The sequence below is a fragment of the Haliotis asinina genome, chromosome 10 (genome assembly GCF_037392515.1).
Source record: "Haliotis asinina isolate JCU_RB_2024 chromosome 10, JCU_Hal_asi_v2, whole genome shotgun sequence".
Taxonomy (NCBI): Eukaryota; Metazoa; Mollusca; class Gastropoda; order Lepetellida; family Haliotidae; genus Haliotis; species Haliotis asinina.
In genome coordinates, this window is record NC_090289.1 from 32,828,922 (window position 1) to 32,846,998 (window position 18,077).

An 18,077-nucleotide genomic window follows, 5' to 3' on the forward strand; every position below is an offset into this window, starting at 1 on the left:
AACTGGAACTTGAAACCACATGAATATTCATGAGCTGTGTTATGTCTGTAGGGCCAATCATAAGACGTTTAACATCAGTGATAAATACAACGAGGGCGTGAGAGACGTCACGCCCACTGAATTCAGTACAAATCACTGACTGTTGTTACTACCAGAGTGATTTCAACCAATAGCACGGGGTTATATTTTCCGAGGATATATTTTGCTGTCGAAGGCCCGCCTATCGATAATTACACTTTGCAGGTATTTTACCTCAAGTCTGTGGGGCTTGTTTCATACCCGAATTTTCTTGGAGGTGAGCTGGTCTCAATATCCTCCGTCGAGCCACCAGATTGTTTCGTTGTGGAAAGGATTACGTTCAAAGGAGACCTATATTTCGTTCACAGAAACACTTTCCGGAGATGATGCGAGGTAAAATTTTGTCCTATTCAATGGTATTGTTTAATTTACCTTTACATTTTAGACGGTACGATACTGGATTTTGGTACGTACAAGTTTTACTCGCATGAATTTAAATCTATGTAACAACAATTCAGAAAGCAGTATGATGTATCGCACATACGGTGCAAATTCTGAAAGTGATTTTTGCAAATACAAAATACAATCACCTTTTTCATCTGATAACTGCTACTGTGTTGGTAGCTATAAAGTTAGGTATGTTCTGAGGTAAGCTAGATTCTCTTGGTGTCAGATGTTGCAAGGGGGAGTCTACAAAACCAGTCCTAAACCAGTTTCCCATGTTTCGAGGAACACATTAATACCCATACCTTGTCTATACACAGTTGAATAAGAAAGTTTAACTTAATTGAGGAATCATTAGAAGGCCCCTAAGGTTCTCTCCGTGAGGTCTATATTGTCGTCAAATTAAAATCGTTGTTAAAGCTGTTATAGAATGTTTTGAACTAGCATTATTTCACCCAGAATTGTGCTGTCGGTATGCCAGTTACGTAAACCAGACTTCTTTTCAGACATGGTTACCTTTCTCTGTAACACCCGATGTCATCACTGACTTACAGTTGGTGCAGTTATCAGTGCATCATATTTTCATAGATGTTTTCCCCTTACACCAAATAGCATCTGTTTCGGAGAATTCCCAGGGCTGGGTGTTCCTTTTCACAAAAGTTTTAAGCTTAATGTAAAATCTTGATTGCATTATATTATTAAGAGATAACCAAAATCGAGATTCCGATCAATCTGATTGGAAGCGCACTTGCATTACTGCGATAATTGTGTTCATCTGTTATGAAATATAGTATGTAAAAGTGTGATTTAAATGAAGAAAGACCTTCTGGGACAAGTAACTTTCATAAACTCCTTTTTTAAAGAAGAAACTGAACTATTTGTATTTGTTAAAACGCGTTATCTAAAATATCATGTCACTTACGGTTAAATATGTAATCGAGTCGTGGGGTCCATAGAAAACGCGTGAAGACTACACGAGAACATATTTTAGGATAATATACCCGCCATAAACATTCACTGAAATGTCGTTATCAAAATACAATATACATGGAGTTAAGGTCAACGAAGTCTACTTTAAGAGAGTCCAATTTCAAAACAGAATTTTTGCGATTTTCATATTCCGGTCGCAACAACGTCGAGGTACTAACTTCATTGGGGTGATGATTAACGTAAAACCCTCTTTTAGAGGAGACCCCAAAATCATTTATTCAACTCAGATCCGCGTGGATATCTGCCATTATTCATGATCAGTTCCCCGTAACCAGACCGGCGCTCACTGTGACAGGGTTATACGATGATAGGTTAGACAAGTTCTATCTACAATCAACCCAGTAAGGCAAGCTATCGATGCTGTTACGGTGAGAGAGCAATCACTGTGCTGGTGAAATGGGCTATATGTTGCCCATGCGTGAAACTCCATTAAGCAAAACCTTAGTTTCACTATGGTGTAATTTACTGTAAGATCGTGTGAAACTAGATGGCTGTTTCCCCATACCGTCGATGCGCTTTGCTGACTTTCCTCGTCAATTCTCTCAAACCTTTTTCTCCATACAGTTTCAAGATAAGGTATGCTCATACACTAGTGTCCTCGGTGTTGTGCTTATATTTAAATACAGTGGAAGCCTTCAAAACCAGCATCTGTCCAATCCGTCAAGATGTCAACACCAGCATAAAATCTCAGTCCCGTCTCTGGCTTGAACATTTATCATCAGCTCTACAATCCAGCACGCTGTCTAAATTGGATTATTTCTTCAGTCCCGATGAGTACCGGTTTAAACAGCTTACAGTGTAGTCTCTAATCATAAGTAACTGTGGTACCCAAGCTGTGTTTCCAGGATTTGAGAGAATCCCAAGTCACTATATAAAATTACGAATATATGAATGCGAATAAAATTTCGAATATACTTTGTGTAACTATTTGTCAACTGGTCATGGACATTAAAAACTGTTTAAGTATTCCGTTATTTATCAACCCTCCTCATCACTTGCAATCCTCCCATTCTTCTTCTTCAACATCTTTTCTTCAACCTTATCTTCTTCAATCTCTTCATCTTCAAATTCTCTTCTCCAACATCTTCCTCTTCAACCTCTTCTTCAACATCATCCTTTTCAACTTCTTTTCAAAGCATCGTCAAATCGTCTTGTCCCGCATCTGTTGCTTGTTTTTGTGTCGCTTTGTATTTCACTTCTCCTCTTCTTCTACTTGTTCATCTTTCCCACTTCATACTAACATACAGATACCCAAAGATGACCCAGAACTCGTATTGTTTATAGTGTATCGCATAACAGGGTGGTGTACATGTACACATGTAGATAGTCACAACAAGAGATGTCAATATCATTCCAGCTTTAGATTCACCACCGGGGACTGGTAATTCGCGGCATACAATCTCGTCCCATCTTGTAATCTATGTCTCCTTTCACATGCGACTCTTCATTGTAAATGTGGCCCATTGCTTCAACATTTCCTCTTGTACTGTACTGGACAGACCAGTTCGCTGTGCAGAGGCGTGTGCCGTCGACTCGCTGAAAATGGACCCTTAAACGAAAAAGGCTCTGATATGCAGAAAACTTCTTTCATTCGGCCAGTGCGGTTCTCACAGACATTTTCCTGATCAGTGAAATTTTGGATTGTAGAAACAAATGTGCCTTAAAACGCTTCTTAACTCCTCCAACGGTATCAGAAATATCCGTTTCCCGATAAACAGGATCCGGAATGAGAAGACTTTCCTTTCGTATTGCTTTCCTATCCATTCGCATTGCTTTCCTATCCATTCGCATTGCTTTCCTATCCATTCGCATTGCTTTCATACCATCCAAAAATACTCGCCTACGTATAACACCAACATAACCTATAAACTACTATGAATGGTAGAAAAGTCCCTATCTCTTAAGATCTCTCAGTAGCAGTGAAAGTGTTCTCCAATAATTAATATTAAAATTCTTGCTCTTATAGAACTAGCCAGAGAATATATCAGGTTACCAAGAACAAACAAGGTGTACCCTACAGGTGAAACAATGTCTGCATGTTCATAGGCCTGCCGAGTGGTCAAGTGGACGGTGCCAAGCATCGGTGTTCCACATGAACGGGGTGTGTGGACGGTGCGTGTGCGTGTGCGTGTGCGTGTGCGTGTGCGTGTGCGTGTGCGTGTGTGTGTGTGTTATATCGTTCCTGTGTTAAGAATCGAACGCATACGCTAGGCGTGACAATTACCATTTCAACCAAAACAGATGTTCTGATACTGACTATGCTGCAACACAATTAGCATCTGTGAATGCGGTATGTACATTCATAACTACTATATTTGCCCCAGGTACATCCTTCGTTTTCACCGCTGTGGTCGTCAATGCTTTCATGGTGCTGGTTACCGCGACGAACCCTGTGGTCCAAATGGGTAAGTAGCTTTGTTTACATATTTATGAATATTATCAATTAATGTTAGATGATGAAAATACGTGATCTGGTTAAAAAAACATTGCGGTGGGGTAGTCTTGTTGGTAAAGTGCTCGCTGGTCACGCCCCGCATGTTTACAAAGGTTGATGTCCACTTCTGGTGTCCTCCGCCGTGATGTTTGCTGGGATATTGCTAAAAGCGGCGTAAAACTAGACCAGCCGGCTAGATACACAACCTGACTACGCCAGTAGCACCAAACAATGGAAACAATTCGGAGATCTGAGTTCGTATTGTTAGAAAGGTTTGAAAAACATACGTAGTGAGTGAGGGAGGGTGGGTGACGAAAAACATAAAAACTTATGGTAACTACCTAACAACCAAACATTAAGCTACTTTATAATAAAAACCAATTCTCCTGAAAATCTAGAGTTTATTTTTGTTGAATTTCTTCAGAAAAATCGAACGACCTTGAAGATCTTCTAAAGGACGACTACCTCGTCGTTGTGAAGAAGAACACGTCAAGAACCTCCCGTCAAAGACAGACGAACTTGTGGACGGGTGTGACAGATGCCCCTTACTCGTCGCTAACGACTCACAACATCCACGACGCAGAAGTGATGCTTGAAGTTGACGACTTCTTGTTGGAAACCGAAACTGAGGTTCTATCACGTGACAAGCGACAAGTAGCAGGATCCGGTGATCCGGGTGCAGGTATGATACACACAATAATCAATGAATGACAGACATGTATTTTGTCGGTGAACAGAGGGCGAGTCATTTAGTTGTAGTTTACGTAAGAACATGTTCATATCTGAGTGGTTGATGGCATCAGCATCGACTTCGAAGCAGCGTCTATCATAAGGCCGAATTTGGGATAGAAATTAACGATAAACGGAGTTTAAGACATCTTAGGGACTTATCCATGCAAAGTTCAGTTCGGTTCCTTTTTCCCTAGCTCCATATGCGATAACACCAGCCCAAACCATATTTTCAGAATCCACACTTATTTTACAGGCTTTTGAATTACGTAAGCATCAGACGCTGTACTGAATTTACTCTCGTTAAGTTTTTTCCCCGTAAAACACAATAATAACTTATCCAATTAGACCGAATAGCATCACTTTGTCTCAAACATTTGTAATCAATGACTATCCCCATTCCGTAACAAACATAAAAGTCGTCAATATTCACGAACCCTGAATGTACATATATTTAAAGTCAACTGCAAGAACTGATTTTAATTCACAATACAGACAGCAACTTTAATTGAAAAAAAATAGAACACAACTATTGTTTCGTCTTTGAGAGGCGTGTTAGAAGTTATAAGGTGAGGAAGAACCAAGTTGTATGGGTAGGCAACTTCTTTATTGCAATAATGAATACTTCGCATTCATTGCAATAAAGAAACTCTATTGTTGACAACAATCTCGTAATCTTTGTGAAAATGTGTTGATATATTTTTCCTCAGTTGAAGCTACTATTACAATCGATGAAGAGTTTACTGCGGCAAGTGCAAACCAAGCTAGTCGAACAGCGGCTGTACAGAGCCAGGTAATGTCGTAAAGCACCATTGATTTATTGACTGATTGAATGATTGATCAATCGATTAAATGCTGTATTAATTGATTAATTAATTGTGTGAGTGAGTGGGTGAGGTTTTACCCCGCTTTTGGTAATGTTCCAGGGAGACACAAGAAATGGGCATCACATTGTATATTCATACATTCACACACACACAGGCACATACATTCAGCACCATGTCATTCTTTCTTTGTAGCTGCAGACCGAGTTGACAAATAATGACATCAGCGTGGATTCCGTCACTGTCAGCACTATATCGTAAGTAACGAAACCCCAAAGTGATTTGGTTTAAAAAATCAGCTGTTCGGACGAAAGCTCGAAATAATATGCGTCAAACGCATTCTTCACCTTAGTGAACTTGGCGTAACTGGCGCTGGTGGTCAGGCTTACTTGGTAGACACATGTCCTTGTACCCCAGCTGCGTAGATCAATGCTCATGCTGTTGATCATTGGATTGTCTGGCCCACACTCGATTATTTGCTGACCGCCGCCATATAGCTAGAATATTGCTGAGTGCGGCAATAAAGAACAAGCAACACGCTGAGTATGGGTATAGTGCTTATGTTTAACCAAGCTCACATTGTATATTAAACCAAAGCACGTCATTTGTTCCCGAAGTGCTTAGACACCGATTATGGACATCACAAATACTTTTTTATATTTTTTCCCATATCATATGTCGCAGTCATAATGTATTATGCATATAATATGAAAAAATAACTCATAAAAAATATAGTGAGATTTTACGGTATGATTTACATGGTATAATAGATCAAAACTAAGACAACAATAGGAACTAATAGGGAACGGGTACTTCAGTATTTTCTGTTTCTATTAATTGATGAAAGTAGAAGAAATTATACAAAAGTGATCAATGAGTATGCGAACCGAAAAAGGTGAGTTTGGTCAATATAATCTGATCCTGGTATTGCAGAGAAGCCAGTGGTCAGACCATGTACCGCTTCTCTGTCACGTTCAGTGGGGCAACAGATAGAACTGGCCTGGCCTACGTCTTGATGTTGCTGCGACGTGGTGGGCTGTTTACCGGCTTCAACATCGTTGTGAACCCTACGGTCCAGAACTCGGCTAATGTTGACAGTGAGTGCCATCTAAGTGAATAACTGCATGAATGATTCTCATTCTTCCGATGTTTGCGGAATTGCAAATTGACTCAACTTTCAGCAGAGATACTTCTGATTATAGACATGTCATTGCACCAGTCGTAACCACTGAACCTATATGCAAATGTCATTTACTGATCAAATGAAATGCAGCTACTAAATGTATCGTTTTAAAGAAATATTACTAAAATGGATTAATATAATTTCAGCAAATGCTATGTGCATATTGTGCACAGCTGACCGACCTTGTGTCGATGGAGAATGCGGGTAAGCCAAACATCGACCACAATACTTGTCCAAGGTGTAAAATGCAAACATATACTAAGCCGCAAAAGAAACACAACCCTGATTTTTTTGGTCAGGGTTTTAAATAGAACACATAAACATGAACATTTGCGTTTATGAGATTTCATTTTTTCGAAACTTGCGTTTCTTTCGCTGTTCAGTATAAAATGATTTAATTCAATAGTCAGCATCCCTTTTAACAATAATCAGTAATAACCAAAGACATTCTAGATGAAAAAAAATATTCAAATTCATATTCATTTCAAATATAATGTAATTATAATAACCTGTTCTTTTCTTTCCTTTTTCATAACACAGACCTCGTAAGTATACACATCCTCTCTTGTAAACCGATAAAAATATTCTCAACGAATAACCATAGTAGTTAACATATAATGCATTTGAATTCAGAGAGAATATATCTGTGTAAATATAATTATTTTAATAATTTATAGTTCTTGTTTCTGACGGTCCAAAAATTCCAATTCCAATTTTGAATTGTTTCAGCTTATATATAGTATCCTTCGATAATGAATGACGTATACAGACAAAATGACCTTTCCATTTCAGCGTCAACGGAATCTTCTAGTGGTAAGGCTATCTTCTATACATTGACCGGGGATCATTAGTCACGACTTAATCACTTCTTTGTTAAATTGATATATGCTAGTTTACCTGCAACCATATCCAGATAAAAACACAGGTACAGTGTGTGGAGCCTGTCCACCGATGTAGGTTGTGGGAATATTGCTAAAATCTGAACGCACTCACTGTTGATAAGATACGAACGTCTACATTGCAATGCAATATTGTTTCACGGAGGAGGCTTCCTATCGGGATTAATATGAGAAGAAATAAGAATAAAACCCTATTCATGTTCTACATCTGACCTTTGATATATTTTGCTAAACTCAGTTTGGGACATAGTATTGAGATACAAACATCAAGAATTGTTTTTCTTAAAATACAGTTGTATGCAAGGGAAACGAAATATGTATAGTTTGACTATGTTGTTTGTTTCCATGCTTGCAGCACTTTTCCCATTCGGTTTTCCGATGATTGATAACAGACTCCGGCACACAAGATGGGATGTATCCAGTGGAGAATTGTCTATAGAGGATGGCTTCCCCTTTTACAGTGGTACTGAGGACAAGTTTTGGGTGAGCATAATCATTCTACTAATGACTTTGAGGCGGTAGCCTAGTGGATAAAGCGTTCGCTCGAAGATCCAAGCTCGATTCCTAATATAACTACAGGACTCAACAGCATGAACATCGATCTCCACAAATGGGATACGATGACATGTGTCAACCCAGTCAGTGAGCCTGACCACCTGTTAGTCGCCTCTTACGACAAGCAGGACCAGTTCTAACCCTGGTCTTCACGGGTCGTTTTCGGATTGAACTTGGGTCCCCATCCACAAAACGTTCGTAGCGCTACGACATTCGTAAACCTGTGATAAACTATAGAGTTATGACAGAGTTACGACAGTTTGTAACGTTACGAACACTTTGTGGATCGGGATCCGTACGCAGAAACCTTCAAGATAACAAGTCGTGTGTCTGGATGAATGTTTTCGAAATTTGAAATTGCAAGACAGAAAGTGGTAAATGGTAGGTCCTCTTCTTCGTTATGGATATCTTGATGTTTAGTAAATGAGAAAAAAATCGTTTCTGTTTGTCAGGTTGGAGACAATGGCGGCGTGAGCTTCGGTCAGCAGTACAATCCCTACATTCTGAGCAGTATGGGAAAAGCAGAGACCAAGTATGTGTGCATTTACTGTGATGACTTCGACATTAGATTCGGCGGAGACGTCTTCTATCACGTTTACGCTGCTGGCGCGGAAGGTGGTGAGTGGCAGATCCTTATAGAAATTAGGAGCACAAAACTCGATATTGTTTCATGTTGAGGTTAATAATTACATTTTGTCTGTTATTTATAAGCAAATGTTAGTGATTTGTCTTTCGAAATCATGCACTTCGGTAGATTATTTCTTCAACAGACTGTCTTTTACAGAATGTGCGCTCCGTCACATTCTTGGTATCAAAATGATATTGTCACAATTCATACTAATAACTGATTCTTTTGAAACAAAATATGTGGTATATTTTTAACGTTCTTATGGCAGAGTAAGATATGGGAAAAGTGTTTACCAAAAAGAATCTACAGATAATAAACTAACTCACTATCTTTAATGCAACTCGGTTGATGCGGTTCTGTCTCTCCATCAGCTGATGAAGTGTTGGACAGAGCCTCTGCGGAAATCAGTGCCAGGACATCAAGTACCAGTTTCAGGGCCTCCTGGGCGTCCGTGATCACGTGGTACAACGTTCCCGAATTCACAACCTATAGCGCCACAGCCTCAATTGCGAACGTAAATAATAATGTTTGTTATATATAATTCCGAATGTTTCAAAATCAATGAGAAAAACATGAGAATATGACATTGGTTCCTTTTAGCGGTTTACGTACTTGGGACTGTAACATTACGTATTTACAAAAGAAAAGCCTGACTTGCTTGATGACTAATGTTCATTTATGCCAACATGACAATACCGTAAGCATGTTTGCCGAAGGAGTCCATTCCCATATTCAATATGTTGGTGAGATATAACTCCTGCTGTTTATTTTCCAATGCCAAGGTAGATGTTCGAGCATAACGAACGACGCAGAGAGATTAGTTCAGTAAAAACCTGCTGTGTATTTTCCAATACGATACGAAGGTCGATGTTTTGATCCCATGGGTTTGTCAAAACAAAGGACGTTAAGATATTATGCACTGTACTTGCAGATATCCTGACTTGAAGTACTAACACCGACATTCGTCGCTACGTATTCCGACATTCACTTCCCACCACAACATACTCACTATTTATCAGTCATTGTGTTTTTCAGCGCAACACATTTCAGATGGTCATGTTCACAGACGGTCAGGAGTCCTACATCATGTTTTTCTACAGCGATATTCAAGCCACCGTGGATTTCCGTCAGCTGGCCGTCCATGGATATAAAGGGGATAACCAATTTTTCGACCTTCAGTACTCCAGGAAGGAACCAGACATTGGTGCCGAGGAAGTGGCACAATCTGTGAAACCAGTCATGAGCGAAGTTGTTGGCAACTCTCTAGGTATGTAGACCTTCCTTAGGCATGTTGAGGTATGGAGACTTTCCCTAGGTATGTTGAGGTATGGAGACTTTCCCTAGGCATATTGAGGTATGGAGACTTTCCCTAGGCATGTTGAGGTGTGGAGACTTTCCCTAGGTATGTTGAGGTATGTAAACTTACCCTATGTATGTAGACATGTAGACTTTCCCTGTGTTGAGGTGTGTAAAGGTATGTAAACTTTCACTTGGTATGTAGACTTTTCCTAGGTACGTAGAGGTGTGTATACATTCCCTTAGGTATGTACATTTTTCCCCAGGTAGATATTTATGGTGGGTGGACTAAAATAGCATCAAAGGGAGGTTTGATGGAGGCCACCCATTCACTTCGATACCTCCGAAACATATCGAGGCCCAGAACCAAAGATGACTTCTGTTCCATCATACCTTCCACCCACAACCCTATTTTTGTTTTGTTAGTAATATAACGTCGGACTCGTCTGTATTCATGTCGTATGAAGGATGTCTGTAAATAATCGTGTCATGCACCAGTCGAGTCTGCGTCTCTGATCCTGTGTTATGCTAGTACACATCATGTTCACATATCTCAGACAAGATTGTCGTAAGAGGCGACTAACGGGATCGGGAGGTCTGGCTCGCTGACACATGTCATCGGTTCTCAGTCTGCGGACCGATGCTCATGCTGTTGATCTCAGGATTGTCTGGTCCAGACTCGATTATTTACAGACCGACGCCATATGGCTGGAATATTGCTGAGTGTGGCGTAAAACTAACCTCACTCACTGTTAGACAGGAATGTTCCCATATATCTTTGTCCTTTTACGTTTGTGAATGACATTTGATTGTAATGATATTTGTTTCTGCAGAACAAACGGGAGTTTGGCTGTTTAAAGTCGGGGAAGTTGTGAACGTAAGCCCATCACGTCTCTGCGTTCAGTGGTACCGGGAGAATCGCCCGTTCAGAACATCGATCAGACGACGAGCTCAATTCCTGGGTAACCGGTTTTGCCCATGTCGACGTAACCTTGTGTTCTTTTCGGCGCGGTTCCTACCAGCTCCACCCTTCTTTGGCCAGGACGTGTATTGTGTTGACATGCAGGCCTCTCCTGGCTTTGACACTTTTGTAAGTTCAAAGAAAGTCTACAAACCGCAGTTGGTTAGCCTGCTCTGGGATGATCTAGCACCATCATGGTTTCAGTGTGTGATGCCAATTTTCATGTCATAATGCAAACTGACATATTTACTTCTTGTCTGTAACGAGAGATTTAACGCCCTGTTGGTTATATCACAGCTATACGTTAAAGTGTGGTCAAAACTTACAAAAAATCGGTACGGTGTGCACAAAGAATGCCGCCGACACTGGGATCGACTGAGGGAGCCTAAGAGAGTAAACCCTTTAACAAATTGCTCTGTTTTAGAATATATACCATCACATCCATTCAATTTAGACCACATTCAATTTTGTTCATATGTATGTTCAAGAACCTTGTTACGTTCGAATTAGAAAATGAGACGGATGTTTTATATTGTGACATAAACAGTGTCTGAAAACCAAAACACTGAACAATACTCTTCAAAAAAGTAGGGGGATAATGAACTTTCAATTTGCAAAGGAAGTGTAAACATTAACGTTTTAAGGATAGCAATCTTATGAACGCACCACCATTTCCCTCCATTACCCCTCCCCACACCCCAAAAAAACACAACGCAGTAACCCCATTTACGTACATGGAGTCCCATTCTTGATTTTGACCTTTTTTCAAGAAGGTCGAGAAATCCCGTGGAACATTAATTTTGACACTCATCTTACATCCCACATTTGTTACTGTTTGTTTCTAGTCGTTTGTTTTAAAATGAAAATCGTATACATGCAAATTACATGCCATACACCAATCATCTTTGAAAAGCGACTACATTCCAAATAACTATGGTTGTAAGGAAGTGCAAATGGTGAGGCACTCTCAAAACATTCAATAATATCACATCAACACTGATTGATTCCGATAAATCTCCTAAATGGTTTTAATCGTAAATAAAAACATGAAGATCCCCTACTGTTTTGGAAGAGTATAGTTAATGTATGAGTCCAACTTTCATGGGAGAGGGTGCTGCTAATGTGTTTAAACATGTATGTAGACTATGAGTTTTGTTTTCTACCTTGTCTATTAGCAATGCTGCTACAACAGGAGAGGGAATTTCATCAACAGCCTCCCTGATGCGGGAACGTACAATCTCTTCAGCAGGAGCTTTGACCCATTCCTGCATGAGACCTTTGATGCGAACCCTAAGGACTGGTGCTGTAGACAGTCAAATTTGTGTTATCTGTATCGGCGTGTCCGACCACAGTCGCGCTGTTTCTTCAACGCTTGGAGAGCTATCCAGCGTAAGAACAATAAAGTTACATTCAAGTAATGACCTGAAAATTATACACACTTTTCTTGTAATTGTAACTGCTATGCTTACATCTGTTGGCGCTAAAGATGTGATGCTCACAGACTGCTAAACAATACAAACCTACTTTCCGTGATGAAAATAATGTATGGTTAAATGGTGGAGTGTCAACGGCAATACTGAAAATATATTTTTATACGTTTATTTTTCTCAAGCTAAGATTGAAATCAAATGTTGAATTTACATGGATTTTATTTCGTCCACAGTATGTAATATCCATATAAAATATACAGCTTAGTATTTTCTCCAGCTTACTGGTTAGGAGGTTCAGTTGTCATCAGTTCATATTACTAAATGATTATACTCTTCTGAAGTTTAATAATTTTCAAAAAAAAACCCACAATCTCATAAAAGTAAGCCTTCATATTTATGTCTTCTGTATAAAAACTTGACGTTTCTTTTGTTGCTCAATATATAACTAAATTAGCCTTGCGCTAATGCGCTTCACACCATCAGCCATGAACGCCAAATATAAAACAAGATGTCACTTTTGTACATATATGCTTTGAGAACTCTTTATATGTTGAATGAAACTTAATTATGTCATATTCATATTTTCTTGTTTATCCAGGATTTACCTTCGGCGATCCTCACTTTATGTCACTGGACGGCGGTGTGTTTACCTTCAACGGTCTGGGAGAGTACACATTACTTCAAGTGACACCAGCAAATAGTAGCTTTACTTTCAAACTACAGTGCAGAACTGCACAGGCTGTTTCAAGCACAGGACAGAAGGTCGGGGCCACTTTGTTCGCTGCATTCGCTATGGAACAGAAAAGTGACACTTTGGGAACAGGGAAGGTTCACGTTGGCCTCAACGCAGGAAAGACAAGTACGTCATTGATCTATAGTAGATTCAAAGCGGTGTGAGTCATGCTTTACAGATGTTAGTTATCGTCATTGTTTCCTGAACTTATTAATAACAGTCTTAATCCTTTTCTATTCGGATATGTCTGTCCAAAACTACGATATTTGAAGGATATTCTTTTACGAAACGTTAGCCCTAAAGACTTCTTAAGTCCATTCTAAACACATTGGCTACGATCAAAGTTATGAAATTCTTAGTTTGACAAAGGTTTCAAGAATAGGGGTCTGCTTCCATCAGGGTGATTAGCTCTTAGATGATGGCTACGATCAAAGTTAAAAATTCTTAGGGCTACAGACGTGTCAAGAAGAAGGTCCGTCTTAATGAAATGGTATTCCCCAATGACAATACGATCATAATGATCACAATGCTCATGTTTCAGGGATGGAGATCTATATTGATGGAGTGGATTTGAGTAGACAGTTCTATGAAGAGGCCAACTTCAAGAGATCATCGCCGCATCTTATCGCTTCAAAACTAAACGACACGAAAGCCGAATTTGCATTCCCGAACATAGGTAAGGGTAGTTGTATCCTGTGTCACCAATGGCATTTTGTTGACCCGAGTGAGTACATCTTCATTAAAAGTATTTTACAGTGATGCTGTTTTTTAATCAGTGGTACATTGTTGTCTGGTTTTCAGTATTTTGCATGACACAGTCATAAAGTCTTTATACATGTGTTGTGCTGATAATCGTTTATAAGTCGCTTAATGAATACCAGTATGTATAATACAACAGGGGTAAATAATCATTGCAAAGGTCATGACTGTCAAAAACAAAATATATAAAACTCCAAATTGCATGTTCTGACACATCGTGATGTACAGTTGTTTATGAGGTTATATTGACGTAACTGTCTCTGAAGTTAAGTAAAGAGTGATGAAGTTATGGAACATCACCCCACGAATGACGACCTTGGGCTCTTTTCACGAGTCAGCCTTTACCAAGGTTAACCTTAACTCCCATTCTTTAACATTGCACTAAGGTTACCTTATTGACTTACGATCACCTGTTTTTTTAAAGGCGACAATGATGTTCTTTTTAGGGATCGTGGTTACTATGACCATCATCTCAGGAACGTTGTCCCAGGCCACAGTTCTGGAGGAGAGATACAGAGGTCTAACCAAAGGTCTTCTTGGCAATTACAATGGTAATGACACAGATGACTTCACATCTCCTGATGGAACTATGTATCCAGCTACGTCAACAGATGATGAACTCTACCCATTTGGCCAGTCATGTAAGTATCCATTGCTTTAACACGTGATGCACAAGTAAGCCACTTTGGTATTCTAGTGTGCCTGTTAGGGTGTGAAGACAATACCTAATGTTTTACCCTTATTTTTTTCTGACTCCTAATTAAGAAAACCAGTTGATCCACTTCTGATTTGTATCTTAACCCATTTATGCATAGGGTGTTAGATTTTCATCAAATTTTGTGTGCTGGTTTCTTTTGGCAAACAATGAATGGAATCAGGTGTCATTTTACCAGTAAACACATTTCCATACTTTTTTTACACTGCAAAAGTGCGTCCCGAAACTGAGAAAATATGCTTAAATTAGGGTATTTAGTCGGCTCAGGTGTGGGGAATCAACCGCTTTAGTCTTACAATTTACTCTTTCCATTTGAAAGGTGTCATGGAATAAAAAGAAACTGGCCTTTATATGAATCAATGTGCATTAGCAAATTGAAACCTGAACATCTCATGGGCATCTCATTGGTGTATTCCATGAAAGCTTTTAAATTTAAACTTTCAATTTTAGGATTTAAGAGGTTGATATCCCACCACCTAACCCTACTACATTCCCCAAGTTAAGTTAACTCTTCTGCATTGTGTCCCATTTTGGGGACGGTTTTTTAGTGGAAAAATAAACATGGAAAAAATGCAAGCCATTTTCATTTTATTGGAACAACGAAAGTTTCCAAAACATTGTCATGAACTTGCACAGTTGAAATAGTGACCAATCAAAATCATCGCACATCACACTTTGCCATATTGTCAGGGGACCTGCCTTGCCACTGGAAGTGGCCATGATTAAATGAACTTATACTCTACAATTAATGTGACCGGTTCAACCATTAAACAATACACTCAGCGTCATTCACGTCTGTACTGCAAGTTTCTTTCTTCAATAATAGGAGAGAAATGTTTGAGTTTTTTAAAGTACACGTCCCCAAAAAAGGACGATATGCATAAATGGGTTCGGGGGACTGCATAACACACTTTTATATTTCAGGGGCCATAAAAACTCAAGATGAATCTGTTCTACTTTACAAGCCAGGGCAGACAATAGCAACCTTTACAGATAGCACGTATATTCCATTGTTTGACAAGAACATATCTCAGGCTGATCGAGACGCTGGTATCGCAAAGTGTGGAGGCGCCGACAAAAAACAGTGTATCTTTGACTACGCCGTCACAAAGAACGACGCTCTCGCAAATGCTGCCACAGCTCAACTTGACGAGGCTAGGACTGCCTCTGAAAACCTAGGTAATACGAGCAACACCTTCAACTTGACAGATTTATGTTAATTTAGTTATGGCCAATATTCTGCCGTATCAGTTATGTCCGAACCAAGATTTTATCAGATCAGGTTTGTTGTAACCAAGTGAAATATATAGTCATATGTATTGTTTAATATTCTCTGTATCTTTAAACGTTTTCTTACAGCAAACCGAAATCCAACAATTTCGGGAACAACTCAGGTCGATGTTGAACTTGGCAAAAACGTAACGTTAAAATTCAACGCCTCCGACGAGGATAATGACGCTATTACTTACGTTTCCGTCAACCCAGCGAGTGGTTTCACATTGGACGCAGCCTCCGGTAATGCCACGTTTACCCCCAGCGGGACTGAACCTGTTTCTATCAGGTAACACTTTCCTATTGGATTATTCGAATCCCATCACTGGATCATATGTCAAAATATGTATCAAGTTTATAGCTTTGAAAACATTACAAGCTATTGGTGTAATGACGCATTTATTACACTGTTTATAAACACTTCTAAACGTTATAATAAAGAGAAACTTTATTTTTGTCTTTCCATCTAATCTACCCCCAAAAATATATTAGTACGTTTTTGCTAAGGACACTCCAATACTAATTAGAATTGTCAGCTACTACAACGTTACAACAGGACAGTAATGTAATTTTTCGCAAATCTGTCCTTTGCCAGAGTAGCAACAAGGGTCATATTTAGGATTTCCTTTCTTAGGAAAGTACAAATTCTAGTACTTTTTCGGTTGAGTCCCATCAGAGTCAGGCACCTAATCGCCAGCACACAAAGTCAGCCGCCTAACCCGCTCAGCCACCGCGACTTACACTTTCTAAATGGCATTGTGCATTCATAGCTGTGTTAGGTCATGTATTTGCCATGTGCTTCGTTTTGGAGTCGGAGTGAGACCCCAAACACTCTTAGGAGACAAGGTGCCAAACACCGTCACCAACTTTGTTCAGTTTTAACGGATTTGTCACCTGGGTTCTGTGCACAGGACCACACACCCACACAATTTATAACAATTGAATTGCTTCAAATATTTTAGCGTTGCTGCCCAGGACACGAAGAACGCCCAGTCTCCAGCAATCGATGTTACGGTGCGTTTGTGTAGAGGCTGCGGTCCTAATGGCCAGTGTGACTATGCTAATCCTGAAACACGTCCAACATCTCAGAACGCCTCCCTTTTTCAATTGGCATCGTGTAAATGCAACACCGGTTACTCTGGTAAGACATCTTTGATACCACAGTGCTTATGTTTAACGCCCCACTCAGCAATATAAGAAGGAAAATTGTGACAAACAACCGAGCGATAAACATGCGTATCCTAACGCGCAAATGTCATATGTCACCGAGTCAAATTATTTCGGTGTATGAAATAGCCACTAGCCCTCTAGTCAGTGACTAGTAGAAATGAGTTCGGGCCAGTAAGTCTCCACCGTCATTGTGAATTTTCATAGGGTCATTTGTTTTCTTAAATTGTTCTTTATCTCTTTGTAATATTTGGCTTGTTTCTACATTCAAATGTCGGGTCAGTGAATTATTTTGTGTGCTAGTAACTCATGCATAGCTAGCCCGACTGACCAAATGTGGGAACTATTTCGCACACTGCTGACAATCCAAATCGAACTGTGATCAGGGCTACTGAAGGCCAAGGTGACACTTCGGACATGTACTATGAGTTTTCCAGACACTGATTGGTTTGTCAGAGGCTATGAAAAAGGAGGATTTTTGACATTTTCAATGCTCAATGCTTAATCGTACATTATACTGGGATGGCCATCATAGCAAATATGTCACCAGCATGTATTGAACAGTTTGTGAGTATGCGTGTGTTAACGCGCCATGCATCACACATTATCACTACAATCACAGCACCCCGTGACGATCTAAGTTAAAACTTACCTTCGTTAACCCATGCTTGTTGTAAGAAGGGACTAGCGGGATAGGATGGTCAGGCTCGTGGTCGGGGTTACCACATGTCATCGTGTCCCATTTACGCACATTGATGCTCATGCTGTTGATCACAGTGTGCCGCGTAAAACTAAACTCACTCACAAGCGCCTACGTACGGTATGATATAATGCCATTATGGCATGAGAGAAGGTTTAGAAAATTGTCCAGTCATATAAATGACAACCCATGAACGTTATAGTCATGTTGGCATGTTCTCTTTTATGTCAGTTTTTTCAATATAATCATCACCATGAATAAACTACGAACCATTAAATAATCATTATCACGAGCAAATAAAGTGCAAACCATTAAATTTTCATTATCACGAGCAAATAAA

At 39.6% G+C, this 18,077-nt stretch overlaps 2 protein-coding genes across 2 annotated transcripts in view; both read left to right on the forward strand.

Annotated features, from left to right (window-relative positions):
• The first annotated feature begins 228 nt into the window (after window positions 1-228).
• Window positions 229-6,883, forward strand: LOC137299192 (uncharacterized). Its single transcript, XM_067831765.1, has 7 exons — window positions 229-411; window positions 3,777-3,857; window positions 4,311-4,568; window positions 5,326-5,408; window positions 5,635-5,696; window positions 6,373-6,536; window positions 6,769-6,883. The coding sequence occupies exons 1-7, from the start codon at window positions 402-404 to the stop codon at window positions 6,828-6,830; spliced, it is 720 nt and encodes a 239-aa protein (XP_067687866.1). The 5' UTR covers window positions 229-401; the 3' UTR covers window positions 6,831-6,883.
• A 537-nt stretch (window positions 6,884-7,420) lies between these two features.
• LOC137299191 (uncharacterized) overlaps window positions 7,421-18,077 on the forward strand; it is a 38,033-nt gene continuing 27,376 nt past the window's right edge. The window contains exons 1-13 of the mRNA XM_067831764.1: window positions 7,421-7,435; window positions 7,877-8,004; window positions 8,529-8,694; window positions 9,076-9,218; window positions 9,740-9,971; window positions 10,834-11,090; window positions 12,137-12,350; window positions 12,990-13,250; window positions 13,666-13,800; window positions 14,330-14,524; window positions 15,523-15,777; window positions 15,958-16,159; window positions 16,833-17,011. Of these exons, the coding sequence (XP_067687865.1) occupies window positions 7,900-8,004; window positions 8,529-8,694; window positions 9,076-9,218; window positions 9,740-9,971; window positions 10,834-11,090; window positions 12,137-12,350; window positions 12,990-13,250; window positions 13,666-13,800; window positions 14,330-14,524; window positions 15,523-15,777; window positions 15,958-16,159; window positions 16,833-17,011 (2,344 nt within the window). The 5' untranslated portion in view covers window positions 7,421-7,435; window positions 7,877-7,899. The remainder of the gene's footprint in view (window positions 7,436-7,876; window positions 8,005-8,528; window positions 8,695-9,075; window positions 9,219-9,739; window positions 9,972-10,833; window positions 11,091-12,136; window positions 12,351-12,989; window positions 13,251-13,665; window positions 13,801-14,329; window positions 14,525-15,522; window positions 15,778-15,957; window positions 16,160-16,832; window positions 17,012-18,077) is intronic.

Excerpts from the sequence above, each read along its gene's own strand:
- LOC137299192 (XM_067831765.1), top strand. Across the intron at positions 4,569-5,325 it reads ATCCGGTGATCCGGGTGCAG|TTGAAGCTACTATTACAATC; the intron begins GTATGATACACA and ends ATTTTTCCTCAG. Across the intron at positions 6,537-6,768 it reads GAACTCGGCTAATGTTGACA|CAAATGCTATGTGCATATTG; the intron begins GTGAGTGCCATC and ends ATATAATTTCAG.